This window comes from Astatotilapia calliptera, chromosome 4 (assembly GCF_964374335.1).
Source record: "Astatotilapia calliptera chromosome 4, fAstCal68.1, whole genome shotgun sequence".
NCBI classification, from domain to species: Eukaryota; Metazoa; Chordata; class Actinopteri; order Cichliformes; family Cichlidae; genus Astatotilapia; species Astatotilapia calliptera.
Window position 1 is genome coordinate 21,752,266 of NC_137425.1, and position 27,626 is coordinate 21,779,891.

Below are 27,626 nucleotides of genomic sequence, written 5' to 3' on the forward strand. Positions count from 1 at the left end.
GAACGGGTGAGAGATATTAGAAAAACGTTATGATGGCTGTTTTTTCTTAACAAATAAAGCAGTTTTCATTGAATGTAGTTTAAAATCTATAGGTGACAAACAGTGTGCAGTGTCTTGTTATCCACCGTTAGCCTGAGGTAGACTCCTTGGATAGGACACACGAGATTCCCAGATTTTCCTCTTTCACCCACTCTAATCACTGCATTATAAGGCATAACCAGTATGGGATCGTTAATCGAAGGAGAGACTGCATAGAAGAGCTGAAAGGATTTAGAAGCGAATAAGCTGATAACCACAAACCCAAACTGTCTCTCTCTAACACACATATACTATAAAAGAAAAAAAATACATAGAGCTGCACCGTCTTCTCTCAATACAGGTGGATTATTGCTCTCAAGAGCAACTTGTGTACAGCAAAACAAGATGCAGAGCACTGAAGGGACGCATTGGGAGTATTCCCAGTGAGTACCGGCTGGCAATTACAGCAGAAGGCAGAGCTGCAGAAAGACTTCACGTCAGGGCCCATCATGCTGGCAGTGCATTACTCTGGGGAGAGACACGGGGGAGAGGATGGGGGCGAACGGATGGGTAGACCTAGCAGAGTGATTGTAAGCTCAGCGCATCGCATGTTGATGCTGAAAATAAAAATCAAATGAGGCAGGAAAGCAAACAGCAGTGAAAACTGGGAGCGACACCTAGCACCGTTTAAGCGATAATTTACAGCTGCTTATTCTCCTCCGCGGGGAACTTATCAACAAATATGGCCACTGAATCCTCGAACATCGAAGCACGAACCACTCACCATTTCACACCATTATTTTTTATTTGCCAATTTCACATATTTTCTTATATTTTTGCCAATTTCAGGCTTATGATAACTTTGAGATCGACACCACAGGTGGCGTTTCATGCGAGTGCAGATTACCATGCACTTCCTCAGTGGAGCATCAGCCCCTTTTTTGACCTGCCGGTGAGAATTTCGACTTTAAAAACATTGCACTCCCCCACCCTCTTGAGTTCTTCTTCATCAATGCACAGCCGTGAAAACAACCCAGCAAGATTCCTTAGTTCAGCAACAGGAATTCTCCTTTATTCTGCAGAAAAGCTTCTAGCTCTTGTACATGGCTGGGCCATAGTGGGCGAATGTTTAGCCCCTAAATCACTGTCACTTTGCTCTCTGTTCCAAATTATTGTTCGGCTACCAGAAGGTCAGAAGCAATTGGAAGAAATGATGTGAAAATATTATATTACCTGTCTCTTGGGGGGAGGCTTTAAGGTAGGTGTAGTGGTCTGATTCCTCCAGGCCAGTGGGGGGCAGAACCACTCCACCTCACTCAGGTAGATAAGGAAGGAGCAGTCAGAGCCGTCAACGCCATAAAAGGCGTAGCAAGGGTCCGAGGTCCAACGAGCACGCATCCACTGGAAAGAAAAGTTGGGGTTGAATACTAAAGACATACTGGCCCAATACACCACCAACAAAAGAAGCTGTTACAGAATTCAGTTTTTGTAAACTGTCCTTCATGTTCTCCTTGACCTGAGGAAGGCCTCTTGTCAACATTATTATCATGTTATTATTACTTTTTTGCATTACCACAACCTCAAAAATGTTTTTTCTAAAAAGACAAAAGCCTGAGTAAAAGCATGTTATAAACAAAAAACATAACATGTGGAAATACTTGTGACTTTAGCCAAGAATCACCATCTCGTAACAGGAATACAGACATTTCTGTCAACTAGGCCAGTTCAGACGAAAGCATACTGATCAGATAAGGTGATCAGCTGTAAATACAAAACAATAAAAATTTCCAAAGATATTGATGGTTAAATAATCCATAATGTTGGATATCACCATGGGAGTGTGGCTTTTGCCATTTATCAGTGGGGTCTACACATTTCTGCTTCAGCGTGATGCCACTTTTCTTTAGTTAAATTAGTCTGATTGGCTTTGCATCAGATTGGTGACATGTCCAGGGTGTACCCCACCTCTCGCCCTATGGTAGCTGGGCTCCAGCCCCCACCTGACCCTGATAAGGATGAGAGGAAGAGAATGGTTGGCTAAATAGTCTAATTAAGCTTAGATTAAATAATCTAATGATCCCCGTTATGAAACAAGTTTAGGATGCTATTAACTTAAAAAGAAAAAAGCTTTGGAAGTCTGACTCAACAAAACTTTTCACGTCCAGTGTTCTCTACAGTAGGCTGCAGTTACTGAACTCCATCCCAAAGATCAGTTTTTTTGCAGACTCAGTAAATGCAGCGTTCCATACTTCTTCTGGCGTTAACGTCAGAACAAAGAATTTACACCAGGAGCTTCGTGGCATGGATTTTCCTGGCTGAGGAGATCCTCCAGGTGGTCTAGTACTTTTGTCACATAGTCTATATTAAATACATCCATATGGCATATTACTGATGATGGATGAAGGTCTGCTTAATACATACAAATAACTATTTTCTCTGTATACATGTCTGGTACACAGCTATACTAGCACACTTCGTTGCGACAGCAGTATACTGAACAAGCTTAGTTTTTTCATAAAGCACAATGACTTTTTCTTTTATTTACCCAAGCTGTTTTTATTAAACAGTATTTTTTTCCCAAACTGCAATTATGAAACTCTGTTTACTCATCTGTTTTTATAGTCTGCTTTTCTTTGTTTTGATTAGTAAGTGCAGTCCATTGCTTAGACAACCCAGTTTTCTGCTAAGAGCCTTTAGCCTTCACGTGGCCAAATGGGGTTTTTTATAGCTTTTTTTTTTCTTTCTTTTTTTTTTTTTTTTTACATATTGTGATGTTTTCAGTCATAAAACATGTTTCCTACTTTGAGTTTTTAAATTGAGGTCTCCTGTGCCTTTCATTCCCCCCCCCACACTTTCTTTAACAAAAACTGTTGCAGTGAAGAAAATGGAAAGAAGTGGTTGTTAATGAAAACAGCTCATTGTAACTTATATATTTATGTATGTTTAATCATAAAATCTTTTAAATATTAAAGATCTACAAGCATTTAAAGTACAACGAAGCATATAAGTATCAATTATGATCGCTATTGTATTACAAAGCCACAGGTTTTATAAATTTTGCTGGTAAAACAATATAAGCACACTATAAAATACATTTCACACAAACTTCAAATACCTTAAATTTTAAAGTGTATTTTTTTTCCAGTATTATATAAGCAAAGACATTTTGTTTTTATAATTCGTATTCTTAACTCCTTTTGGCATAAATGGGTTGTAAACCATAATTATAGTAGAACATCTTAGAATATCTATCTATCATAGAGGAAATCTATATGTGTGTTATAGCTTTAAATAGAGCCATTAAATAAAAGGTCTCTGTAGTGTTCTATAGGACCTCACTTTAGACACTAAAATACCTCGGCCGCTTGAAGGTTAAACATTCCCTTATCTTATTAGAGCAGATTTATATTGGCTTGCACCAAGGTGAAACGCCACAACACGACAAATGGATGATTGCTCTCTGCGTTTGGACTTAAGTGAGATATAAAGACTTACATCCATCTTACTGGGGCAGTCTGGATAACGGGGATCTTTAGGAATCTCACACTGTCCGAATGCTCCGTCCCTAACTGGAGAAAAGAAAAAAAAAAGCAGGGTATTTATCAATGCTTAAACACACTCTGACAAAAGACTACACGCATTAGACACAAGCATTAATCAACAAAGAAAAGCTGCATTGTTGAGATTTTTTTTTTTCCACGCTGTATATTGCTACACAAAGCCTAACACATATACTAGGGGTTTTTACTGTCATTGGCACAGCTGTATAAAAATCTAGCTATGCAGTCAATTTTATTTATATAGAGCCAAGTGGCCTCAAAGTGCTTGATATTGTAAGGTAACGACCTCACAATAATAGACAGAAAACCCCAACAATCAAAAGTCTCCCTATGAGCAAGCACTTGGTGACCGCGGGAAGGAAAACCTCCTTTTTAACAGGAAGAAACCTCCAGCAGAATCAAGGTCAAGGAGTAGCAGCCATCTGCTGCGACTGTTTACATTTACAATAAGAGTCCTGAAGCGTTCACTGTATTTGAGCATGCTACAGTAATAGGACGCTGCCATTGTAGCAAGTCAGTTTGTGAAATTTTGTCACTCCAAGATTTTCCACAACAGCTGAAAGTGGTATTATTATTGGAAATCACAGAGACTCAGACACAAAGTGGCAGACCAGGTAAAGTTACAGAGCAGGGAGGTCGAGTTCTGAGGCTCATAGTGCGTAAAAGTCATCGCCTTCTGCTGATTCAAAAACCCCAGAACTTGAAACCTACTCGAGCATTAACGTCAGCACAAAACCTGAGCACTGGGAGGTTCATGGCACCATTTTCCATGGCTGAGCAGCTCATGTAGGTGTAATGTGTAGGTGGCCCAGTTCTTTTGTCCATATAGTGTAGAGGAGGATAAGAGAAACATGATGGTAATGTCCAACCAAAATTTCGACTGTTTTCAGACAACCAAAGTAAAATCTTTATATTTCTTTCAAGTGTTTTTAGAAATCCTGTCAATATATTAGATTTTTTTTTTAAAAATAGATTTTATATAGCCCAGCTACATTGAAATGAGGATAAGACTAGCACATGATCTATAGTCTACAGTCTTTCCTCTGGGCTTCAAGTCTGTTTATTTTTTGTATTAAAACATACTGTAAATTCTCCAGCCCTTGGGATGAACGGAGATAAATTAGAGAGAAAGGCAGATAACAGACAAGCTCCTGTAAAAGCTCATATTCCCCTGCTAAATGGCTAAATCTCTTCATCGGCCAGCTCACTGGATTTACTATAGATAGATTGCATTAGTGTGATTCATAAAAATTGGAATCCGCCCCCACCACAATCCTGCTTCCCTTTTCCCCTCTTGCCCCTTCCTGTTGCATTGAGTATCTCTCCCCTTCCTCTTTCCCGTCTAAAATCCCAGCACTAGTAAGCCTAATTAAAAAAAAAAAAAAGAAGTTGCAGCTCCTCCACCAGCACCTACCGAGCATCAAAGAACAGAATGGATGACAAATAATTTCCAGCTACTCTTACTGATTAGCATGATAACAACAGAGCTCTCACAAAGAAAAGTGCCACTGCCATTCAGCTGTAACCAAAAGTAACTAGATCAGCCCCACTTGAGTGATAGCGCCCATTATGTCAACAGAAAAATGATCTGGCGTATTTTAATCGGACATCGTGTTGAATTGTTTTCAGTCAAGTGCAAGGTGGGGGTACAGAGGAGGAACTGAGCCGTGCATCAAATCACGCTGATTTCTATTCTTTTCCCAATAAAGTAACTGAGAATGAAGGGCAATAAAGAAAGCTTGGCAAGACCCGGATCCCATTAACGAGGCAGCAATTCATCTTTGTGATTTAGATGTCCTGCAGTTGTGTAGTTGTGTAGTTTTGATATTGCATGTTTGGATTGCTATTCTCCAGGGTAATGTTCTGTGAATAATGTCTATCATGTTCAATATGACCAACAAGCGAGTGGATGTTAGACATAAATTGTGCAGCAAAGTGCTAAACTGGATCCAAACTTGACAGTTTGGCTTATAGTATGTGGGCAGCAGGAAAGGAGTCTCTGGGATTGGATGGATTGGAGATTGACGGGAAGATTCATCAGAAGGGCTGTATTTGTTTTCTTCGTGTGTGTGTGTGTGTGTTTGTGTGTGCATTTTAAATCATACCTCTGTTATAGGCCATGCTGCGCTGCAGGATCTGCTCCACTCTAACTGCCATGTCTGACATGTTCTGGGCTATGGCCTGAATTCGCTCCACTAGACCAATGGGCTGGATCCTAATCAAGCATATGAAACACAAAAACACACACAAACACTTTGTAAAGACCCGAAATATCTTAAATGTGAACCACAAATAGGCTTGTCAATGAAACACAGCGCTATATTTCTGTAACAGCTTCCTTCCATTCAGTTTGTTGTTTTCTCACTCTTCACAGTAAGCGTGAACCAGAAGAAGAAATGTTAATTATCTAGATCTTGAGGCGTGAAATCAAAAAAGCTTTTAAAACACTGACAGATAATTTATTTGCTGAGATAATATAGTAACTCTGCATATTAAAGCGGGTCTGTTGGGGAAATAAAAACAGAAGGCAATTAGGTTGTTAGCAAATGTGTTTCACTCCAATTGACCTCTGTGGCCTAAAAGCTGCTGGAGAAAGGATCAGGAACCAATATTTACAATGGAGAAGACGATGCATTGGATGAACTAAAGAACAACTAGGATGAAGACAAAAGAAGAGTCCGAAATCAGCAACATTATGCAATATCACAATTTTAAGTTGCCATTTCGTAGCATGCCAGAAAACAAGCAAAACTAAATACATAAAAAAAATAACAGGGGAGTATCAGGAACTTTTCAACATCCAGGATCTTTCATTTCAACACAGAGGCTACAAAAATATGAAAAAGAAATTCTTTCACAGAATTCATTGCTCTATGAAAAACTAGGTTGGTTGGAAGGAGAAAGCCTGTCATCTCTAAGAAGAACATGGTAGCACACTTTAGGTTTGCAAATTTGCATTTCAGCCAGCTGCAAGCCTTCTTGAATAACATCCTTTGTACAGACATAACCTCATATCAGCTGTCAAGCAGAGAAAGACTGCAAAAGAAAAGAATGAGGGTGTTGCAATGGCCCGGTTAAAATCCAGACCTGAACCTGAAAAAAAAACAAACTAAATACCAAAGTAAGTTTACAAAAATATAAACTTACTCACCTTGGGAATGCCCCCATTAATTGTTAAAGAATTTGTGCGATGAATTATAAAATACTCTTGTAAGAAACCCCAGTACGCCTCAGCATAAAAATCAATGAGTTTCTGCTGGTATTTGAAAAAAACACTTTTTTAAAGATGTCTAAAATTCATAGGTAGTTATGTACTGTTTGTATGAGCATTCGGTAAGTTGTTATAAACCTGTGTATACATTTCTATAAATTGTGATACATGTTACTAACATTTGCAGCTCAGACATTAATTATTTTGATTTTTAGCTGATGTATAAATCATTTTATTAAAAAAAAATGTCAGATGTCGTAATCTGCAATGTCCCCTGAATTATGTTTTATAATCTCTTATCCAACCAACTATATGAAAACCCAAAGGTATACAGAATTTAATACACAAAGGAAATCCTCAGGTCTATGTTTACAAGAATAAGTGTAAAATCTTTAAATGTTGTTTTTTTTTCCTAAGCATCCACTTTCATCCCCTCACTATGCGAGTCGTTTTCTTTGCAAGAGTTTGAAGTGCACCCAGATTGTCTCCTGGTCTTGCTACTAGAAAACTTTGGAACAGAAAGACTTTTATACACATGGTTAACACCTTAAACAAGTTTGTTTTAAAACTTTTTCACCACATTTCCCAACCTGCAGAACACACAGTTATTTATTGTTCATGCCCTTCAGGAGTACAAACCCTGAAAGGTCTGCAGCCTGTCTTTGATGTCGTTTAGTGGCACTTAATTCAAAGTTTATGTTTAATGCAGGAAGAAATAAAAGTCTAGTTCAACTTATTTTTAAATGGCAAAAAGATGGCACACAAACTCCCTTACATCAAAACCATGAAAACAGCTCAAGGGACTGAAATTGAATCGGTTACAACATAAATATTTAGGCATCATTATAGATCTGAATTTAAAATTCACACTGAAAAGCTTGTGTTCAAGCTGAAACTTAAATGAAGTTTCTTTCTTTGGAATAAATTTAGTTCATCTCTCCAGGCGAGGAAATACTTGATTTCTGCAACGTTTCTTTCCCAGTATTTCTTGGATTACAGTGACCTATTCTTTCTGAATGCATCTGATCAGTGTCTACCATTGTGCTTTATGTTTTATTACTGAATGTGGAAATTACATGACAGTCTCTCTGTATGCCCACAGACTTTTTACCAATTGCTTTTTAAATCATCCCTTTCTGCTTGGGCTGGCGTTTTCTTATCTGTGTACATGTGCATATAAATACATAACCGGTGCAGCCAACACTCTCAAAGTCAGAACACCAGTTGGAAAAAGGGCCTTTAATTACCCTTCACCTTTTAAATGGAATAATCTAAAGAAGGACCCGAAATTGTTAGGCCTGGTTACTATGGGAAGACTGTAGTTCTCCTGTTCAATGTGATTGCTCTTATGCTCTAGACCAGTGTTTAATAACGCTCTTGGAGCCATGGCACATTGTTCACATTAGAAAAATCATATGGCACACCACCAAACAAAAATGTCACAAAAAACATATTGATAAGTTTTCTCCGTGCACCAGGTACAGCGGAATTGGTTCGGTTTGTTCCAAGCGCACCATTTTTTGCTTTTTTAATGACCACTTTTTTGATGGACTGTTGGGCGTTCATCTGGGTCCGAATTCTCTCCAGGACCCAGGTCAGATTGGCTACTTTTTCTCTTCAAATATTTATCTATTACGCGCACCATCATCTCACAGTATGACTATTATTTCTTCTTCATCTTCTTCTGTTTTACTAACAGTTGGTAACCCATCTCACCAGCTGGGCCCACGTTGTCATTTTAGGTTCAGGAGCATTTTTAGTAGATAAAGGCGAATGGCTTAATCAAGAAATGAGCTGCGGTTAGGGTGTGGGGGTGTGTGTTTGGAGGCGTGGTCCTGCTCCTGGAATTTAGATCATTTACCTCCAATTAATTAGAGCAGGTAGTTGTACTGCCCTCTAGTGGAAGAGAATGTAATTGTACTTCGCATTACTCACGCCGATCGCTTACAGCACTAATCAGGTGGAGCCAGACAATCTTCCATGGCACTCCTGATCATTTCTCACGCACACCTACGTGCTGCGGCACAGCGGTTGGGAAACACTGCTCTAAAAGATGTGTTCACTCACTTGTAATGTATGTCAGGTACATTTGAATGTATTGTGTATTTGTAAAACAAACCACGGTCTTCCATTAAACTTAAGGAAGTAGTTCTGTTGTAGTAATTAACCAAATCAGTTTTCTTAAAAAATACACAAAACACAAAAATAATTCTCCTGATATCTTGCTGGATATTATCTTGCAAGTATAACCATACACAACTAAAAACTAAATAATCCTTTAAGCTTAAATACTCAATTTCAGACATCACCTGAAAACAGCATTACCTGGCTATTTTCTCTGGTTATACATGCAAGTGAGTAAGTAATACGCATTTGTGGCTGAAATAAGTGTTATGTAAGGTAACGCAATGATCCTGCCAAACCATTTGTTTCCCATAAGTATTTAGACAATGACGTGTGTGTGTGTACAACTTTGCCTCTGTACACCACCACAGTGGATTTTAAATGAAATATTCATGATGTGTCTAAAGTGCAGAGTTTCAGTTTTAATTCAAGCTGTTTAGCAGAAGTGTCACATTTAGTTTTTAATTTTATACTGAAGATCTTGATTGTCTAATTAAATCCACTGTGGTGTACAGAGGCTAAATTACAAAAATATCTCACTGTCCCAAAACATGTGGATTAAACTGTAACTAGAAAAGAGGACATAAGTTAGATCTGTATCCTCTTGATTGATTAACCAAATTAGCAAATAACAGCTTCAGCATAGCATTTCGTAGCATTACAATCTGTGTAATAGTGCTGATGCTGTGGAGAAGAACAGTTTTTTCCCCCCACTTATTTACACTTTCTACTTCAGATATGCCCTGTCTGTCCAAAGAAAAGTAGTTAGATAATAAGATTACAGGTTGCTATTACTAGATTTGCCTTGCAGGGTGAGTTTTCACAAGAGTAAATATTTTCTGTTCGCAGCTGCTGGTGAACACTATTAAAACGGTTAAAGGCGATCCTTTGCGGCCTGATCCTCGTCTCTGCACAGCTCAACACATTGCTTCATAAACATCTGACATGGAAAGACTAAGAGAAAAGTACATCGTGACCTTAAACTTTTGCACATCACCACACAACTTGGTTGCTGCTTGCGTTGTAACCAACCAACATTCATTAGTGGAACCACTTTATTGCAGTGTATCATTGCTGTTTTACATGACACTTAAATGAATTATTCAAATGAGCACTTGTGTTATATAGTAGTATTTCTGGAATTTATATTGCTCGTTAAACAGCTCTGAATATGTAAACCCGCAGAAACTCGCAAAAACAAATGAAACAGTGGTCCAGGGCCAGATGCAGATCGAGCAGAAAAAGTCTGATTTCATTTAGGCAGCATTTATTATTTTGTGTGTATGCACGCGTGTGTGTCAGGGGAAAGCAATCATACTGTGCTTATATGCATAACTTAACATAATTCTAAAACCCAATCTCATTCCACTTCAGTCCATACAGAGCCAGCACCCAAGAATACAGGCCATTTACCATTTACCAAGAAGCAAGTGGCAGCCAAATATCTTTTTCTATCCCTTAAATTGCAACAGGGCAGCACAGATTAATTAGCGGTCACACAGATATACAATCCGGTCGTTAAGTGATGACGTGATGAATCCTACTTCCGGGCCTAAAGTAGTCTGCGTTTAATATGGCTTTTGTGTTGTTAACATGTTTAATGTTTTGTATTTTCTTCTATTTAATCTCAAAAAGCTCCTAAAACAGTCAGTGATCACTGTTGACCTCCCTCGGCTTTTATTACCGCTAATCATTTATTTAAGCTCAGTTTTTAAAACCTTAGGATGGAACTACAGCCCAGCCCATGCAGCAGTATATTAATGACTAACCTCGTATTGTGGATGGATTATCTCAGTTGTTCTCCTGGCTGAAGTTTGGTCCTTTTACAGCATCCTGCCATGCGATTACATTTGTTCCTGACCACCGAGAACTCTCACGTTAACTTTTATCGAGTGGAAAAAAAGTTAGCTTGTTTATATTATGCTAACATAGCTGTGTCGCTAGCACATCATTATTAAATACCAGCTAGCCCAACTTCAGTAACCCTACAAACGTCACTGCTGTTTAGCTTTCTGTCTTCCTTTATGTTGGAAGTGATAACAGAGCTGTACGTTTTAATTTGTTTCCAAAACCCGACAGTCAGGACATACTATATTGTATTTAGATAGAAGCTAGCGAGCTAACTCCCTGCTAACTTCTAATTCCGTTAAATGTCATAAATTCCGTTTTCATGGATGCCTGGATGTTAAACTCAATTGGTACACCTGGTAGAGCAGAACGCTGATCATTTTATTAAAGATGAAAGAGTTTAGACAGTTTTTCAACTCTCAGTAATGCCATAGTGATCGTTTGATATATGGACCTGCAGCGGAGTTTAGGCCCAGACACGGCTAGTGACGTCAGACTTAACGACCGGATTGAGCACAGGAGTCACACGCACAGCCTCTCATTGTGCAAACATACATTGGTTGTTTCACACAGAAGCATCTATATTTCCATCAATCTGGGAGTGTAAAAGGCTATCAGCTGGTGAAGAGCGAAAGGACAGCTTAATTACTTTCACAGCATTATACTAGGTGAGCAAATTTTTTCTTGGTGGGAGATTTCACGCTAACCTCAAGTGTGAACTTTTACCCAATATGTATCAGCATTTGTGGTTGGTTTTGAAACTATTTGCCCTTTGTCACCGTAACATTTCCAGTTTAGTCCCTGAGAGGCCAATTAAATGATTGTTAGAACTGTGAGACTGAGGGTGTATTCAGGGAGCATTCTGCAGTGGAAACTAAACTGTAACATAGAAATATAAATATGTGGAGCTTTAGCCAGTAAATATTTTCCCATCACACTTGTGAAATCAGGGTTCAGGTTAGGTGAGGCACTATACGTCTGCCTTCATTCATTAAATGCAGATCGAATCGGTTACACAGTGAACAAGCCATACTGTAAACAGAAAATGTCCCTGCAGATCTCTAGAGATCATCAGAAGTGAATTCTGAGAGGAAAGAGTTCCTGTCTATGACGAAGACACAGAGATGATGGACATGATATCTAACAGGGGAACTAATAATAAATGCACCAAAAGGAGGAAGCTTGGAAGCTTCCTATCCTTAAACCTGGAGCAAGTGCAGGCATAAGAAAAGGTCAGTTGCCAAGGAAACCACAGAACACACAACTCTAGCTTGGCATCATATATATGTCTATATACATGTATACACATATACACATATCGAAATGCAAGCCAGTGCTATACTGTACCTGTCCAGTGCCGAGCTCAGCTCATCCAGCCTGTGGGTGTCAGTTGTGTTGCCCAGTTTTGACAGAACATCCATCCTCTTCATTATTACCTCCAGCATGTCACAGATTTTTCTCAGCACCCCACGAGACTCTTGACCACCAAGTACTAAAATAAAACAAAACAAAAAAATAGAGACAGATAAATACTATGTGACTAATAACACCTCAAAAAAAAATCAGAAAGATGGCACAGAGAAGATGAGGAAATCAAAAGCAAGAGGATAAGGCACAAGAATTTATTGAAATAACACAGAAGTCATTCAGGTGTAAACTGCTGCCTCCTTTAGAGGTAACTACGGCAGACCCTCTGCCTCCATCTCACCACATCTCTAGCATCCTCCTCTGGTCAAGCCAAACCTCTACATGTCCTCCTTCAATACGTCTATGAACCTTGTTTGTGGTCTTTTTCCTCCTGCCTTGCAGCTCCATGTTCACCATCATTTGTTCAGTTTACCCACTATCCCTCCTGTGGACATACCCAAACATGTCAGCCTTGCCTCTCTAACTTTGTCTCCTTTATCTCAACCAGAGCTGTCCCTCAGATGTACTCATTGCTAATCGTGTCCGGTCACTCTCAATGAAAATGTTAACATCTTGAACTCTCCTGGGTCAACAAATTACCCCTGAAACTCCAACCTTCCTTCATCCTTCTTTACCTCTCGTGTGCACCATCCTTTGCTTTGGATGTTTGACCACATGTAGATAAACTCATCCACCTTCACTTCATCTGCTCCTGGTATCTTCACTGTTAAACCAGTCTCCCTCTCATGTACACAAATGTATTCTGTCTTGCTTCTACTGACTTTTCTTTCTTTTTGTCTCCAGAGCATACCTCCACCTCTTCAGCCTCTTTTGCTCCCTATTCATGGATTCTCAAAGAGCCTGTCTTACTATATTACTTATGATATTACTTTAATTCATTACCCAGTTTACTCTGGTTTACCTTTAACATCATCTCAGTCAATTTTCTATGTACTTTCATCCCCCATAACTAAAGCCAGCTGCTCACTGGGAACCAGCACACCCAGCAAAACAAAGGAATGGTCAAATTAGACTCTCAGTGTTGGACTTGTTTTGGCGCTTAGTTCAGATTATTAATGACCTGACTGGTGGTAACCCAGAAGGGTGCAGTTTACAAATACCCAGTCAATTGACAGGCTTGCAGAAACAGACAACCAGGTCAAAGCAGAATGCTGAGCCAAGGTCCTGACCCTTTGCTGTTTGCTTCAGTCACACTAAGCCCAACGTCAAGTATTCATTTTAAAATGTAAATGCACGAATTACCAAGAAAACACAAATAGCTCGGCGTGCCTCAGGCGGTAGGTCTTAAGTCGCTTTTGATGAGAAAAAAAATTGAAGAACCGAGAAAAAGAGTGCCACTCTTGGGACTTTGGAGTGAATTTGTAGCCTGAATTCCTGAAAAAAAGAAAACATCCGAAACCAACAATAGCCTCATATTGTTCTCAGAGAGTGAAAATAAAACCTCACCTTTGAGCGTTCCCTCATCAATTGCATTAGGCTTTGGAAACTGCAATGTGTGCAGGCTGCACTTCCCTTGTCAGGGTTCATTTATCACGGGGCAGGGAAAAGTCACCTTTCACATAAAATAAATAAATAAACTGCATTACATCTCCAGTAAATAAAATAAGGAGAGGGGAGGAAAAACTCAACTTCTTCTGCTGTTTGTGAGAGTATGTGTGCCCCCCCCCCAAAAAAGGTGTGCCTCTCAAAAAAGGTTCACAGAAATGTTGCACTGATATACTTTCCTTCACTGCCTGTGTTTTGTTCTTTGGCTGAGGCTTTTCTATTATCCTCAGTCAAACTGGCCTAAAGACGTCTCCTTTTGAATAATTCAGTAGTTAGACAACAAATTTTTTATTCTACGGGCAGAAAGAAAGAGAATAAATGAATTCCCTTTAAGATTTGGAGCATTATAGCAGCAGTTTAATACTATACTTTTATAAAACACTGAACCAGGATTTTAGTGTTTTTTTTTTTTAAAGAAGATTAGAAAGAAGAACGCTAGTGTATTATCATGTTGTCTAAACTGTAGCATGTAAGGCCACATAAATAAACGTCTATTTGAAAATTGCAACCACTACTTAAAACCATCTATTAAAAACAAAAAACAAAAAGGAAAGTCTGTTTCTTAATAAGGGGGATTCAGACTCCTTGCTAGGTTCAGATGATCCCCTATCAGTTGCCGTCTGCTCGCTGCAGTAAATCTAAACAAAGCCCCTGGGCTAAAGTGTGGGAAGAATTCACATTTTTCCACAATAATGATCCAGCTCTCACACGTTGTGCAAGTAAATCACTATTACTGAGACTGTGCCCCACCCGCCACCCCCACCTTTCCTGCACAGTGCATTTTTAGCACTAAACCTTATATATGTTTGCAATCAACTGCTCATCAGATAGCCTTTTGCTCCCGTTTTCTGTCGTCTCTTGGGAAACATTAGCTAATGTGTTATTTCCCATGCAGATCTGAGTGCACCGACAGCGGTGCAGCAGGAGTTGATAGTTTATCTACGTGCTAATGTAGCGCCTCCTCTGTGTCATTCCTCATCAGCTGGTTAATAAAAGGCACATTTAACGACAGCTAATCTCCTTTAAAGGCTCAATTTCAGAAGTGCCACAGCACAATCAATATTCTGAACAAATTCCAGTTAGCAGGCTACAGTAAAGATGGTGACCTGTGTCCAAAGCACTTGCTGACCGGCTATAAACAACTGCCTTCCAATACACCCACAGGCTCCGTGTAGAAGTTCAATACCACAGTTTTTACCCAGCCTGTCCGCCCAATATACAGCATCTTTTTATCTTTGTAGCTGTGGCCCTCGGTGTTTTCCCCCATTCTTTCCCCATCACTTGATCCACAATCATACACAGTTTTCTCATCAGCACCGCGAAATGTGTTAGGCCGCGTCTGTGCCCTCTGGCCATAGTTCTTCGGCAAATTGTTTATGTGCCATCCAAGCCTCAGTGTTTGAGTCTACAATTGCAAACTTTGCTTTTACCCTACATGTTCAGCCTTCAAGTCAGTGGCATTTAAAGCTCGTCCTCTGGGCTTTTTCACAAGCATTTCTGCTGGGCCAAGAAAATGTTGGTATGTTTGGAAAATGGCTGTGAGTGTGTGAAGCCTAAGTTGTTTACAGAGAGTTGTTTACTGATTTTAATACCACCTCAATGTTGAAATCATAAAATTCATACAAATCATGTGTGTTCATTTTAGTTGCAGACATAAAAACAAAAAACAAAAACAAAGAGCCCTGCACTCTTTGGCATAATAGCATAAAAAAAATAAGTAGGACATGTCACGCTCATGTACAGCCCACACCATGCTTTCTGTCTGATTGCTGTTGCCTTCTGCAACCCTCTGGGCAACTTTAACAGAGTCCCAGTCTTCACATTTCCCCCCGTATTTGACATGGCTGCAAAAACTGCTCTTTTAAGAGAAATACTTACATAATAAATTAATTAAAGAACACTACTTTAATGAGCTCGATAAGTAAGGACAATAAAGCACAAAGAGACACGTAGCAAGTGGCCCCCACGTGTGCCTGGAGAAAAACTATCAGCAGGTTTCCGTGGGGATGACACGGGCACTTCATATAATTCTATGTAAATTAATATTTGAGACAGAGCCTATCCCAGCTGTCACTGGGCGACGGGTTACCAATCCATCACAGGAGACATACCACAATTTATGCTCACATTCACACCTAGAGCCAGTTTAATATCACCAGTTAACCTAACATTCATGTCTTTGAAATGTGGGAAGAAGCCGAAATACCCAGGGAGAATCCACACAGGCACAGAAAGAACATGCAAAACTCCCACAAAGACTTATTGAAAGGTTAATATAATGACCCATACATGTGGTTACCCGGCTAGGAGTAATTGCAGTGTAGAGTAAAATGCTTTAAAGATCATTTATTGATGGTGATTTATTTATTATTTATGCATGTTGTCATATTATATACATGTACTACTTCAGCCGTGTACACCGTTTTGAAAGAAGGAGCAGTGTGCAGATGCTACTTAAAGGGAAAGATGGTGTTTTAACTTTAGCCTACTGATAGATAAAGCTAGAAGGACTCTGCAATGCACCTGCTTCCTCTGAATTATAGAAATGTTCTGGAGTCTATACCACACAATAAAAATAGCTGTGAAATGACTATTGTTGTAATTAGGCACTACATACAAGAAAAAGCTGAAAAGACTTTGTATTTTATTACTTAATTTCCAAAAATATGTATTCAATATAAAGAAACGAACTGCAATGATGGAAAACACGTCAGGGAAAAGGTCAAGCCTTGTTTGTTTGCAAGAGCAAGTCTGCTTAAATCAGCAACAAATTTGTAAGTGGGAACAAAAGAGTGCGGAGGCAGACCAGGAAAGGCCAGCAGCAGGTTAGACTGCATGACTGTGAGCAGAAACAGCAGCTTGGATCCCATCTTCAGTGTGAAGACATGGATATCATGATACCATCATTAGATTGATAAATACATTCACTTTGGTTTTAGCTCATCAAAAACATTACAAAAGTCTTAAGCCACCCCCATTTCTTTACATTTTGCCTCCAGACTTTGTACTTTTTTTAAAAAAAATGTTCTTCTCTGAAGGTCTTTCAAGGTTTTTCTTTGCAAATTGCTGCTTTTTTGCTCACTTGCCTTATATATTGTATTTCTATGCATTTTACATTTTTCAGTAAATCATTGCATTTCTTATGTTCCTAGCAAAATGTAAATAAATGAGGAGTGTTTCAAGACTTTTGCATCTTTTAATCTTGTTATTGAAGATGAAGGCTGGGTTGGTAAAACTAGGTAATAAAGTGATGGGTAGTTTACTATTAACATATGCAACATGACAAATAAATGAGAAGAATTTCCTTTTCTCTGAAAAAAAAATATAGTGGGTTTAGGAATCATGTTTTAGGTCATACCACCCACCTGTACATTGTAGATCAATGAGAATCATTGATACAGCTTGAAATATTAAAAAGAGAATAAATCTGTGTGGGTACAGAGGAAGAGCAGTACAGCAGAAATGCTCAAAGAGTACCAGAGCTAAAGCTGAAGCTGCAAAACATGCGAAGATAGAGTTGAAGATTTGTCATTAAAAAAAAAAGTTTAAATTGTGTCAAAACAGTAATAGACCAGCATTATACTATTGCATTGTTAGGTGATTAATGTAGAAGCATAAAAGGGACATTGGCAGCACTCTGAGGTCGCTTTAGTTGGAGTGATTTGTGTACTGACATACAGTTAGACCAGTGAGTATTTGTACAATGACATTTGTTGTAGTTTTGGTTTTTTACAGATTGGATTTTTCAATCAATGTGACTAAAGTGCAAAGTTTCAGCTTTAATTTAAGTACTGTATTAACAGGTTCAGAATTACAGACATTTATACACAGTCCCCCATTTTCAGAGGATTTATTGGGCAAACCTAGATCATTTTACATAATAGGACTGTTTAAAATACTTGACAGCCTAAAATCTAACAAAGAACCCTTGCACATAATAAAGTGCTGCGTTTCCTCCCTTGAGATGCTCTACTAGACCTTTACTGCAACCACCTTCAGCTGCTGCTTGTTTGTGAGTCTCTCTGCCTTCAGTTTTGTATTTAATGACTAAGAAGCATGCTCTATAGCCTGAGATCAGCTGACTGACTTGACCATTGAAGAATATCTCATTATTTACCTTGAGAAACTCCCGGGTTGCTTTTGCAGTATGCTTTGGCTCATTATCTAATTGCACTGTGAAGTGTTGTTCAGTCAGTTTTGCAGCATTTGGCTGAATCTGAGCAGAGACTGTAGCTCTGCAGACTTCACAGTTCATCCTGCTACTTCTATCAGCAGTCACATCATCAATAAACACTAGTGACTCATTTCCGCTGGCAGCCATACTTGCCCGTGCTGTACCATTACCTCCACCATGACTGACAGATGATTTTGCATGCTTTGGATCATGACTTGTTCCTTCTCCATACTTTTCCCTCCCCGTCATTCTGGTTCAAAGATAGGGTTGTTGCCTCTCGCTTTAACTGTGCGGTCTCTTTTAAATGTTTTGTGGCAAAGTCTAATCTGCCCTTCCTCTTCTTGAGTGTAACCAGTGGTTTGCACTTTGTTATATCCCCTCTGTATTTACATCCAAGAAGGTGTCTCTCAGTTCTAGACTTTGACACCTTCCTTCTTTTCTGAGAGTGTTAATGACTTGTTTAGATGTTGTGAAGTTGTTTTTCTTAACAATGGAAATAATTCTGTCATCATGCACTTTAGCTGTCTTCTATTGTCTTCACAGCCTTTTGGTGTTGCTAAGCTCATCAGTGCATTCATCCTTTTTTAAATAATTAACCAAATTGCTGATTTGGCTACTCCTATTTTTTCCCCATCTCCCTGATTGGATTAGTTTGGGTTTCAGCCTAATGACCTCCCTCGCTTCCACTGAACAGCTACCAAGTGTAAGTTCAACACTTGGAATCACTTCCAAATCTTTTATGTGTTTGATTCGAATGAAATAATGCTAGAGCAGGAGCACCACCGTTCAACTGCTTTTTTTTTTAAGCTTTCAAAATATATAAATACATAATTTCTAAGTTAAGAATAAGTTAAGAATATAAGATTTAAGAATAAAGCCCAACTGATGTTGGGTTTTTGTCAGGTTAAAATAAAAGATTTAAAGATTTTGTTATCTATATACAGTATATGCTAAAAATCAAACAAATTCAAACTATCAACCAAACTATCGATTGCAGCAGTGTTTAAAGTCTGACTTTTACTCAATAATTTATTCTTTTGCCCCATTAGCACCACAGAAAGCTAAATAAATAAATCCAATCTTCCCTGCTATCCACTCTGGCTGGCAAGGTTTCTCCGTGAGGGAGCTTAGAGCTGAACCTCTCCACCTCACCTGTCACCAGGATAAAAATCATACATTCCCTCCTGCTCTGAACTCAGACATGCTCAGCTAACCCTCCCCCCGTCCTCACGCTGCAGATTCAAATATTCATTACAGAAAAGGCTGATTGAGATTGAGTTGCTCTCTGCTTTTTGGCACATGTGAGGGAGCTGCCAGATCCAGAAGCTATTAGAGCAGAAAACCTTTGTCACTTATCCTGCGTGCAGCTCCAACCTCTTATTATGCCCGACAGCCTGGAAAAATGGAAACAACCTGCACTATTTTTTAAAAACACGACTCCCTCTAACTTCAATTAAAACCTTAATCTTCTATCCACAGTGTGCAGATAAACCAACACATTTAGTCCTACGCATGATGATTTTTGGATTACACCGCACGGTGCGAAACACGGAATTTCCACCTTTATCAATTTGCAAATGTGAAAATATATTTTAATTGGATGTTTGATTTTTATGATTTTTATTCAGAGCAGCAGCACATAGGTTGCTAATTTACAGCTTGTAGATATTTAGTTTTTTGTTCCTTGCACTTCAGCACATTTTGAAAAAGAAGTGGAGACTTCTCAGCGGTTTATGTTAATATTGAAAGAACTATGTGTGAGATATAGCCCTTTTAACACAATATATCTAAAGGTTATTGGTGGCAGTAAAGAATTTTACTATTTTGTGGAAAATCCTGTATCTTCAATGAAGTCTGGGAGCTCTTTGTATCTCCCCCTATAATCTCTGAGACCTTCAGCAGAGCAAGCTCCAGCTTTGCTTGCTGTGAAGTCTCACAGCCCAAATCTCCAGCAGATAAGGTGACTGGCTCGGTCAGACATCCTGAAAAGCTCTTTGGATGCATAGGTTGTTGGTTTAGGATTTCTGTTGTCCCGCTGAGTGATAAAATTTGCTCCTTCAACTCTGTCAGTTTTCTGAAGATAAGCTTAAAGAATCCTCCTGTACACAGATCTGCATTGATCCTGAAGCTTGTGTCAGCAGTGTGCCAGTGCCATTGGCAGCCATTTAAGATCCATGCTAGATCCTATCCACGTTCGGCAGATGGGATGGGATCTGTTGGCTCTTTTGGGTCATGGCCACCCCCAGTGCTTTCCTCTTTTTGTTTGCGTTTTGTTTCTTCAGACTTTGATTTTCTATAAGTGAAGTCACTGGGGTTTGAGCTTGCACTGTGGTAACCGCCTTTTTCCATCTCTTCTATATTAGTTTCCCTTACACATGACCAAATGTTTATGCATTGTACTGAAAAGCATCTGAACCCGAATGTAAATAACAACTCTTAACTTTCACTCAAACTCACTCTTTTGTGCATGAACTGACATTCCAGTAACAACCTGCTGCTTATGAACCATTTGGTAAGCATGTCTCCAGGTATGTTTGGACTTCCCAGGAAAGAGGTTCATCCCACAAGCGGCTCTTTGAATAATTTTTCTAATTCTACTCCAATTAAAGCTGATCCTTAAAAACTCTAGTGCAGTCTCCAGTATATTATTTTAAATTGAATGTGCTTAGGCAAAGACCTTGGAAAAAAAATGTGTTTATGTCTGTGGGGAGAAAAATTACGGATTATTATAAGAAAGCTGCATGGTGGTGAATTGTTTTGTACTCGTGCCTCAGGGCCTGAAGGATCAAAGTTAAAACCTTTCTGGATTCATGTTGGAGTCTTCTAGTTTTCTCACAGTCCAAATTCTTGAACATTAAATTAACTGGTAACCTGTATAGTGTGTACAACAACTCTTCGCTTTCACTCCACCCTGTTTTTTAAACCCTGTTCCCAGACAAGGGAATACACTGAGCTTCTCTAATAGCTCCCAGATTGGATAATAAGCAGCCAGGCTGTGTTCAGTTGCTGCAGGGAAATTAGAAGCCCCGTAGTAAGGTCATATCATTCTGAAATGGTTCAGTTGAGTAGGGATAGCCAATCGTGATACAAATATGAATACACTGGAGGACATGTGACAAATGTTTCCCATCACTACATCATGACTCCGAGATTGGTCCTTATCAAATAAATTAGGGCAATTAAGATAATTAGTCTAACTGCCAAATTATTCGAAGTGAATAATTACAACAACAAAAACATGACCAACCAGCAAATAAATTCTGTATCTTAGGGCAATTTTTTTTCTTCACTTGCAGTTTTTCTTCAGTTATGTGTTGCGGATCATTCTGCAGTCACCGCAATGCATCAGGTTGTTCTGATTCTACCTTTAATTTTGGAAAAATGTATTGTGATAGCGTCATGTGATTACCTTCTCAAAATGGTTAAAAATATACCAACTGGAGCTGGTGTGTGCAACTGCTTTTGTCAAGGGGTCACATGAGAAACTGGGACTGTTGTGGAGGTCTGCACCAGCTCACAACTGGGACTGTTGCGGAAGGTAACAGTTTTGGTTTCTCATATGATGCTAGTGAGCTGGGACCTTAAGAACTGGGACTTTGCTACTTTAGGAGTGGATGACTAATTTTCCCAAGTGGCCACTTGAGAAAATTAATCACCCACCCCTGGACGAGATGGACCTACTATTAAAAACAAAATCAATTACACTTGAATTTCCCAAATTCACTTTCTGAAACGTACATTTCTAAAGCTCAGTTTACTAAGAAACATACTGTGTGCCTGCACAGCGTCTCCACTTATTTTCCAAGAAGGAAGAGTAGTACTTTTATCCTCTTTCATGCTTTCACTGCCTACTATTCTGCATGAACATATTTCCTGTTTTTGCACAGACACAAAAATACATGGAAGCAAAGGGATACAACAAGAATAGAAAGTGAACTTCCTGACCCAGTTTGCAGCTCACGTAAGTGACAATACTTGATCAGTATCCTCTCCACCCAAAAAAAGCCATTGAAATCAACCAGCCTACCATAATAATTTCATCTAGCATAGGACTCAGTATGGTGTAAGAGCATATTGCTTGTGTGAAATCCATTGCTTCTTTTTTTGCTCTATTTTGACTTTACAAGCACAGATATATTCTGTGGCCACACTCCAATGGAAGCAATTATTTTACTGCTACTAATTTGCAGAAAGTTGTAATCAAAAGTGTTGTACTTATATTTCCCTATAGGTCACAATTAATTAGCTAACATGTACACACAAAATTCAACAGTCCAGTCAACTTAACCACTTAAAACTAATAAATAACAGTTTTCTTTATAGTTCACAGCAAAAACATTGCATGAGTATTATCTCCGCCTAAATCTGTCTATTGTAATACCAAAAAACAAGGGAGGGGGGGAAAATAGCATGCAATAAATCAGCCACAATACACCCTGATGACAATTCTTTAAATAAAAGATGCTCAGCACCAGAAAGCTGTAAATAACAATCTGAGAAAGCATGTTAGCGGTTGAATCTAGCCACAAACTGTCACAAACAGCAATCAGTGTCTGCATTGTCATATCCGCCTCACAATGCAAGCCAAAAAATAAAAATCTGCTTTTTTTTCCCTCTTCACCAGGTGAAAGTGTGAATGATGAGCAGTCATCTTTTATCCACACCTCTTCTTTGTCAGGCACAGATCCAGACAGTCACCTGCACAATCATTTCCCATTTCTTCTCAATTGCTGGTGAAGCTCCAGCAGTAGAAAACTTGGGTTTATTTTATTCATAGTACCAATACACACACGGTGGAGGGACAGTGCTTCAATTTCAAGCACATTATCAAACTTTTTATTCAAAAAAAAAAAAAAAAAAAACTCGCATTTTCAGCTTTGCTAGACGTGCAGATGCCACACCCTTGCTTTGCTATGATCGATGTCAGAAAAGGCTCATTTTCATCCATCACGTAGTGAAGATCGCTGATCCATGAAATAAAAAAGTTCCATCAGTGTCTGTGAAAGGATGGCAGTAAACAAGGTGCCGAACAACACTCCCCGCACACCTGCTGCCCTGCTGTAACTCAGCACTTTATGAGGCTAAAGCAGCTTGTAAGCAGCTGATTGTTATTCATTATTATCTTATTTCCTTTTGTATGACTTTATTATTCTTTTAGGAGCAATTTCTGCAAAACTGTTTAATATTCACTCATTAATTAATATTCATTAAATTCAAATTCACAGGATGCAGGAAAAGCAGTTAAAAAAAAAACAACTCAGGTAATGGAGCTTGCATGTAAGAATGAAGAGCACATTAACATCCGAACCATTTCGTCTTGCTCTGAACTGGGTAAAAACCTGAAACCGCACTAGGCCCATTTCTCTCTTTATGGCTAAACTGCATCAAGACCCCCGTGGCAAAAGGACACACTGTGAAGGTGGTCTTCAAAGAGCTTATTAGAAAGCTACGGTACGCCTCTGGAGCCTTTAAGATATCTAGGATCAAACGCCTCCGCCTTTCATGCACCCCACTCTGGAAGAAATGGTCTCCCTCTGACCACCCCCTTCCCCCCCTTACTTTTTCCACATCATTAGTTTCCCCTATTTTCAAAGGGAAGTAATGAAGGAAGTGCATGCACTTTAAATCTGGATAGAGCTTTGCATCCCAGTACATTTCTCCGTCTCTGGCAGAGCCACAAAAAACAACAACAACAACAAAAAAAAAAAGAGCCAAGAGAATGATAGAAATGTAGAGGCAGGGGAGAGAAACAGAAGGTAGCAACCCAGTAATTACATATTTTTTTCCACACCTTTTGCTCTTCAGGCAGTTATTGTCATTCACAAGATGAGCAGTAAACAGAGCTGCGGTTCCTGTCAGCACAGCCTGGCCATTTTCATCGATACAAAAGTACTGTGGGCGTTACGGTGCTTCTACTCTTTTTACGAAATGATCACAAAGAAATTGAAAAGAGCTACAATGTGGGGTCCGATGCATCCAGCCTTTGCTCTTGCAGCTCTCCAGAGCATCCCGTGCAAAGGCTCGATGGGTGCGATAGCTACAGTAATCGCCTTCGAGGTGCCGCTCCACTGAGTAACTCATCCCAACTTAATTTATTATGCTAACTCCTGGTCCACTAATCCTCACTCCCAAGCAGGCACATGTGCATAAACACACAAATGCACATGGAGAATGAGCCTTTACATGGTTGGGCTCTCCCTGGTTAGCAGCGTTTAATGAGCCGGAGGCCTCATGGCTTCCCTTGACTGCAGCCTGTGAGCGATTAATTAATCAGACAGCTCTCCTGTCTTACACTCCCTCCTTTCTGGCTTCCTCACCTTGAACCACTTCTCTGTATACCCTTTCATAAACGGGTGCTATCCCTAAAATTATCACCCATGATCACACCTGATACAACATTCCCATCTACACTACAGAATTACACAGATTTTTTTTCCTGGTCTGAGAATTATTAGTTTTAATAACCAAGACGTTTCTAGTACTAATTCAGTCGGCAACATCTTTACAGCTTGCACGCACAAAAACCACACAACGGTGTGCCCTTTACTCACCGACCCAGAGCCAAACTGCATTCTTCAGCAGAGATTAAATTCATGCCGTTGTCTACTTTACATAGGAATGAATTGGCATCAGTGTGGTGTGTTGCTAACACAAACTGGTAACAACTGGCGTCCTTGGATGGGTGGCAGTGGATAGGGAGCATTGCTTCTTCTAATGCCAGCTGGTCTCTGTCACAGAGGATGACACACAGTGTCAACATTGTGCCAAGCGGTGATAAAAAGGTGAGAGACACAAAGTCCAAAAAGCTAACAATGACTCTCCCAAATGGCTTGTGCTGTAGTGGTTTGTATGCAGAGGCACATAGCACAAACACAGAGGACGTGCCCTGAAAGATAACCGGTTTCTCTGAGGGATGGCTGCGCATAGTTCGGATTTCTTTCTGGAGTGGAATTCATTTGAGGGATCTCTGTGACAGTGAAGCCTTTGTTGGCATTTTAAAATTACCTTGTGAAAACTGTAGCTGTCACCCTGAAACACGCAGCTTCCAGCCCTCCAATGATCAAACTATCTTTGAAATCACCAGTAAATATGATTATAGCGTCAGTCATTTTCTACTTCACTTTTAAATGCTCTGCTTATTCTTGTTTGGCTGAGCTTGCGGGATCTGGCTGACTTGTAGATTACTTCCTCTGCACGACACACCGTGTGGCCCTGCACTATTTGCCCACACGCGGGGTAAAATAACCGGCATAAAGATGGACAAAACCATGAGCCAATTTTCAGCTGCGACTACAACTAAAATCGAGTCCCTCTGGGTCAGAAGAGGGTCATGACGTGAAAGCAGACGAGGAAAAAAAAATGGCGTGTAGATGAGAGGAGCCTCTCCAGGCGATGGTACCCCCTGACGCACTCCTGATGAGCAAAGTGAGCAGGTCTGTCAGTTCACTGGCAGTAATCAAGGAAGCCCCATGAAGCTCTCAGCATGTTTCCAGCCTGTTCATTACAAGTGCAGGGCACAGCCACTGAAGTCACAGGCTGCCGAGCGGCACTGATGTATAACCGCAGGCTTACCTTCAGCTCGCATGGTGAAGGGGGAATCTCCGGGTCGCTTGGCCGAGAACTGGCCCCCAAGAGAAGTCATTAGAAAGCACAGGCTGAAGAAGCCGATCCCCACCACAAAGATCCTGCAGGAGAGGGAGACAGACAAAAGGGCAATTTGTTACATAAGACCAAAAGCCAAGGATAGAGCTCAGGAGACAGAAAGAAGCAGAAGACAAAGGACAGGTGGAGTAATGTCACAGAGGAAATGCAGCAGAGTTCAGTTCAAACTTAGGACACTGAATACTTCATGACATTTTGGACCTATTTTTCAAAATTCATTTTGTCTCAGTCAAGCCAAAACCTTTTTTTGGGGGGGGGGGGGGCACTGTGTACTCTTGTGTCATTTCAAATTAACCATGACATGTATGGGTTTGCTGCATCACACTGCGCTCAGCGAGCAGAAATCCAAAACAAAAGCATTCTGTTACAGGCAAATGGCTGCATGTGGGAGAGAAGCACGACATTTCTAACGCTTAGAAAACAAACGCTTTGGAGCGATTGACTTAAGACAGGCTCCTCTGAACGCTCCAGGAGCCGTGCTGAGAACTGCAGGTCGGATGGTCCTGCACTTCTATCATACACACCTTTTGTTTTTGTTTTCTAAGGCAAGGCTGAAAGCTGACTGCAGCCGCTCAACTACAGCCTCAGTGTCTGTGATAGAGCCGCATGTGGGATAATTGCGCGGGGTCAAGGTTGCTAATTACGCGGGGCTGTTTAGTTCACGAGTTTACGTTCAGCCCGTGTTGTCAAACTCTGAAGTTTTAATGAGTTTCTGTCTGCTGGCTTTGCTTCCACTGCTTCTCCAAGCTGCTTGTGTGGAGAAGCTTTAGCTGAATAAGCAAATCTTAATTGTGGCACAGCGGCCGCTTCTTTACTCCAATTAATCGACAAGCTCTGAACTTTTAAAACTTGCTCTACTGTGGGGGGAAGCAAGAAACACTAATCGGTCACAGTCTGGGAAACACTAAACGATCAATTTGCAGTGGTTTTGCTATATTTCTCTTGAATCCCATTTATTTTTTACGACGTTGAGGCAAGAATAATAAAATAAAGTCATATTAAAAATCAAAAAGGAGAGGAAATGCACTCTCGCGTTACCGTTTCTAAAGTCAGCAGGCTAGTGCTTTAAGCCGTGGAAAAGCCAAACTAATGTGTTCTTACCTGAACGGTTTGAAAGTGAGAAGACATCTCCTCAGCATAATGGAAAGCTCGCTGCTGGCTGCGATCATTTTCCACACTCACAGAAAGCGTCGGCTCTGTTTAACATCGTGCGAGTGTGCGTGCCGAGCGGCGTCAAAGGCATAACTTTCAGCCGGGGTCCTGGACAACGACGGGAAGTGCGTCCAAGACAACGCAACTTCTCAGCCTTCCCGGTTCGCTGGGAACAAGTTCAGCGGAAATCCTGACGGTGAGTCGTGCAGACAGCGGGGTGGATGGTCCTTCTGAGGAGCGAACCGAGACCGATGTAAGCCGTGATAGTCTCTTTTAATAAGTTATGATCGTAGCTCCGGTGCTGGTTAATTGTCCTGAAAATCCACGCGGCATTAAGCGCAATAACCCAGGACTGCTGAGTTCATTGAATTACTCTGAGTGGATGGAGCACTGACTCTGTTCCTATTACACGAGTGGCTCTTTAGCTGGGGATGCGTTACTGATAGCGCCATCTATTGATCCAGCCTGATATACAAAAGTTGACACCGTTCTTGGAAATGAATGGGCGGATAAAGGTAAACACATAATTTCTAAAAATGTGAATATTATAGTAATATATTTTTTCAAATCACCACGCCCCCCCCCCAAAAAAAAAATAAATAAATAAAATACAAATAAAAATAAAAATCTGCAATAATTAAAATGAACCTGACTGATGCTTAAATTGCCCAACAAAAAGGAGAAAACACGTCACAGTCCTGTAATGTTTTTCTCAGTTGTGGATAAATCCGGATGGAGCGCCTCTACAAGCACTTTGAAATCGATTGCCCTCAGAAGGGTCCTTTAAGTGAAGGAAAACTAGAAAACATGATGAAACGCTCTGGTGTACAGAAAATGTAATGCGGTTCTCTGAGTTGTTGGCGTAATAAGGGTGAGCTGGAGGTTTTGTATAGGCGCTCTTCTG

The 27,626-nt window shown here is 40.0% G+C and overlaps 1 protein-coding gene across 3 annotated transcripts in view; it reads right to left on the reverse strand.

Annotated features, from left to right (window-relative positions):
* The window catches only part of mgat5b (alpha-1,6-mannosylglycoprotein 6-beta-N-acetylglucosaminyltransferase B), a 73,794-nt gene extending 46,459 nt beyond the window's left edge, over positions 1 to 27,335 (reverse strand). The window contains exons 1-6 of one of the 3 annotated variants that reach the window (XM_080300937.1): positions 26,672 to 27,335; positions 25,481 to 25,593; positions 12,109 to 12,253; positions 5,684 to 5,793; positions 3,514 to 3,587; positions 1,252 to 1,419 (exon numbers count right to left, since the gene is read on the reverse strand). In XM_080300937.1, the coding sequence (XP_080157063.1) occupies positions 1,252 to 1,419; positions 3,514 to 3,587; positions 5,684 to 5,793; positions 12,109 to 12,253; positions 25,481 to 25,593; positions 26,672 to 26,739 (678 nt within the window). In that variant the 5' untranslated portion in view covers positions 26,740 to 27,335. Of the gene's footprint in view, positions 1 to 1,251; positions 1,420 to 3,513; positions 3,588 to 5,683; positions 5,794 to 12,108; positions 12,254 to 24,459; positions 24,632 to 25,480; positions 25,594 to 26,094; positions 26,361 to 26,671 lie in introns of those variants that run through there. The other 2 variants (XM_080300938.1, XM_080300939.1) reach the window with 2 other exon arrangements.
* Positions 27,336 to 27,626: the final 291 nt, after the last annotated feature.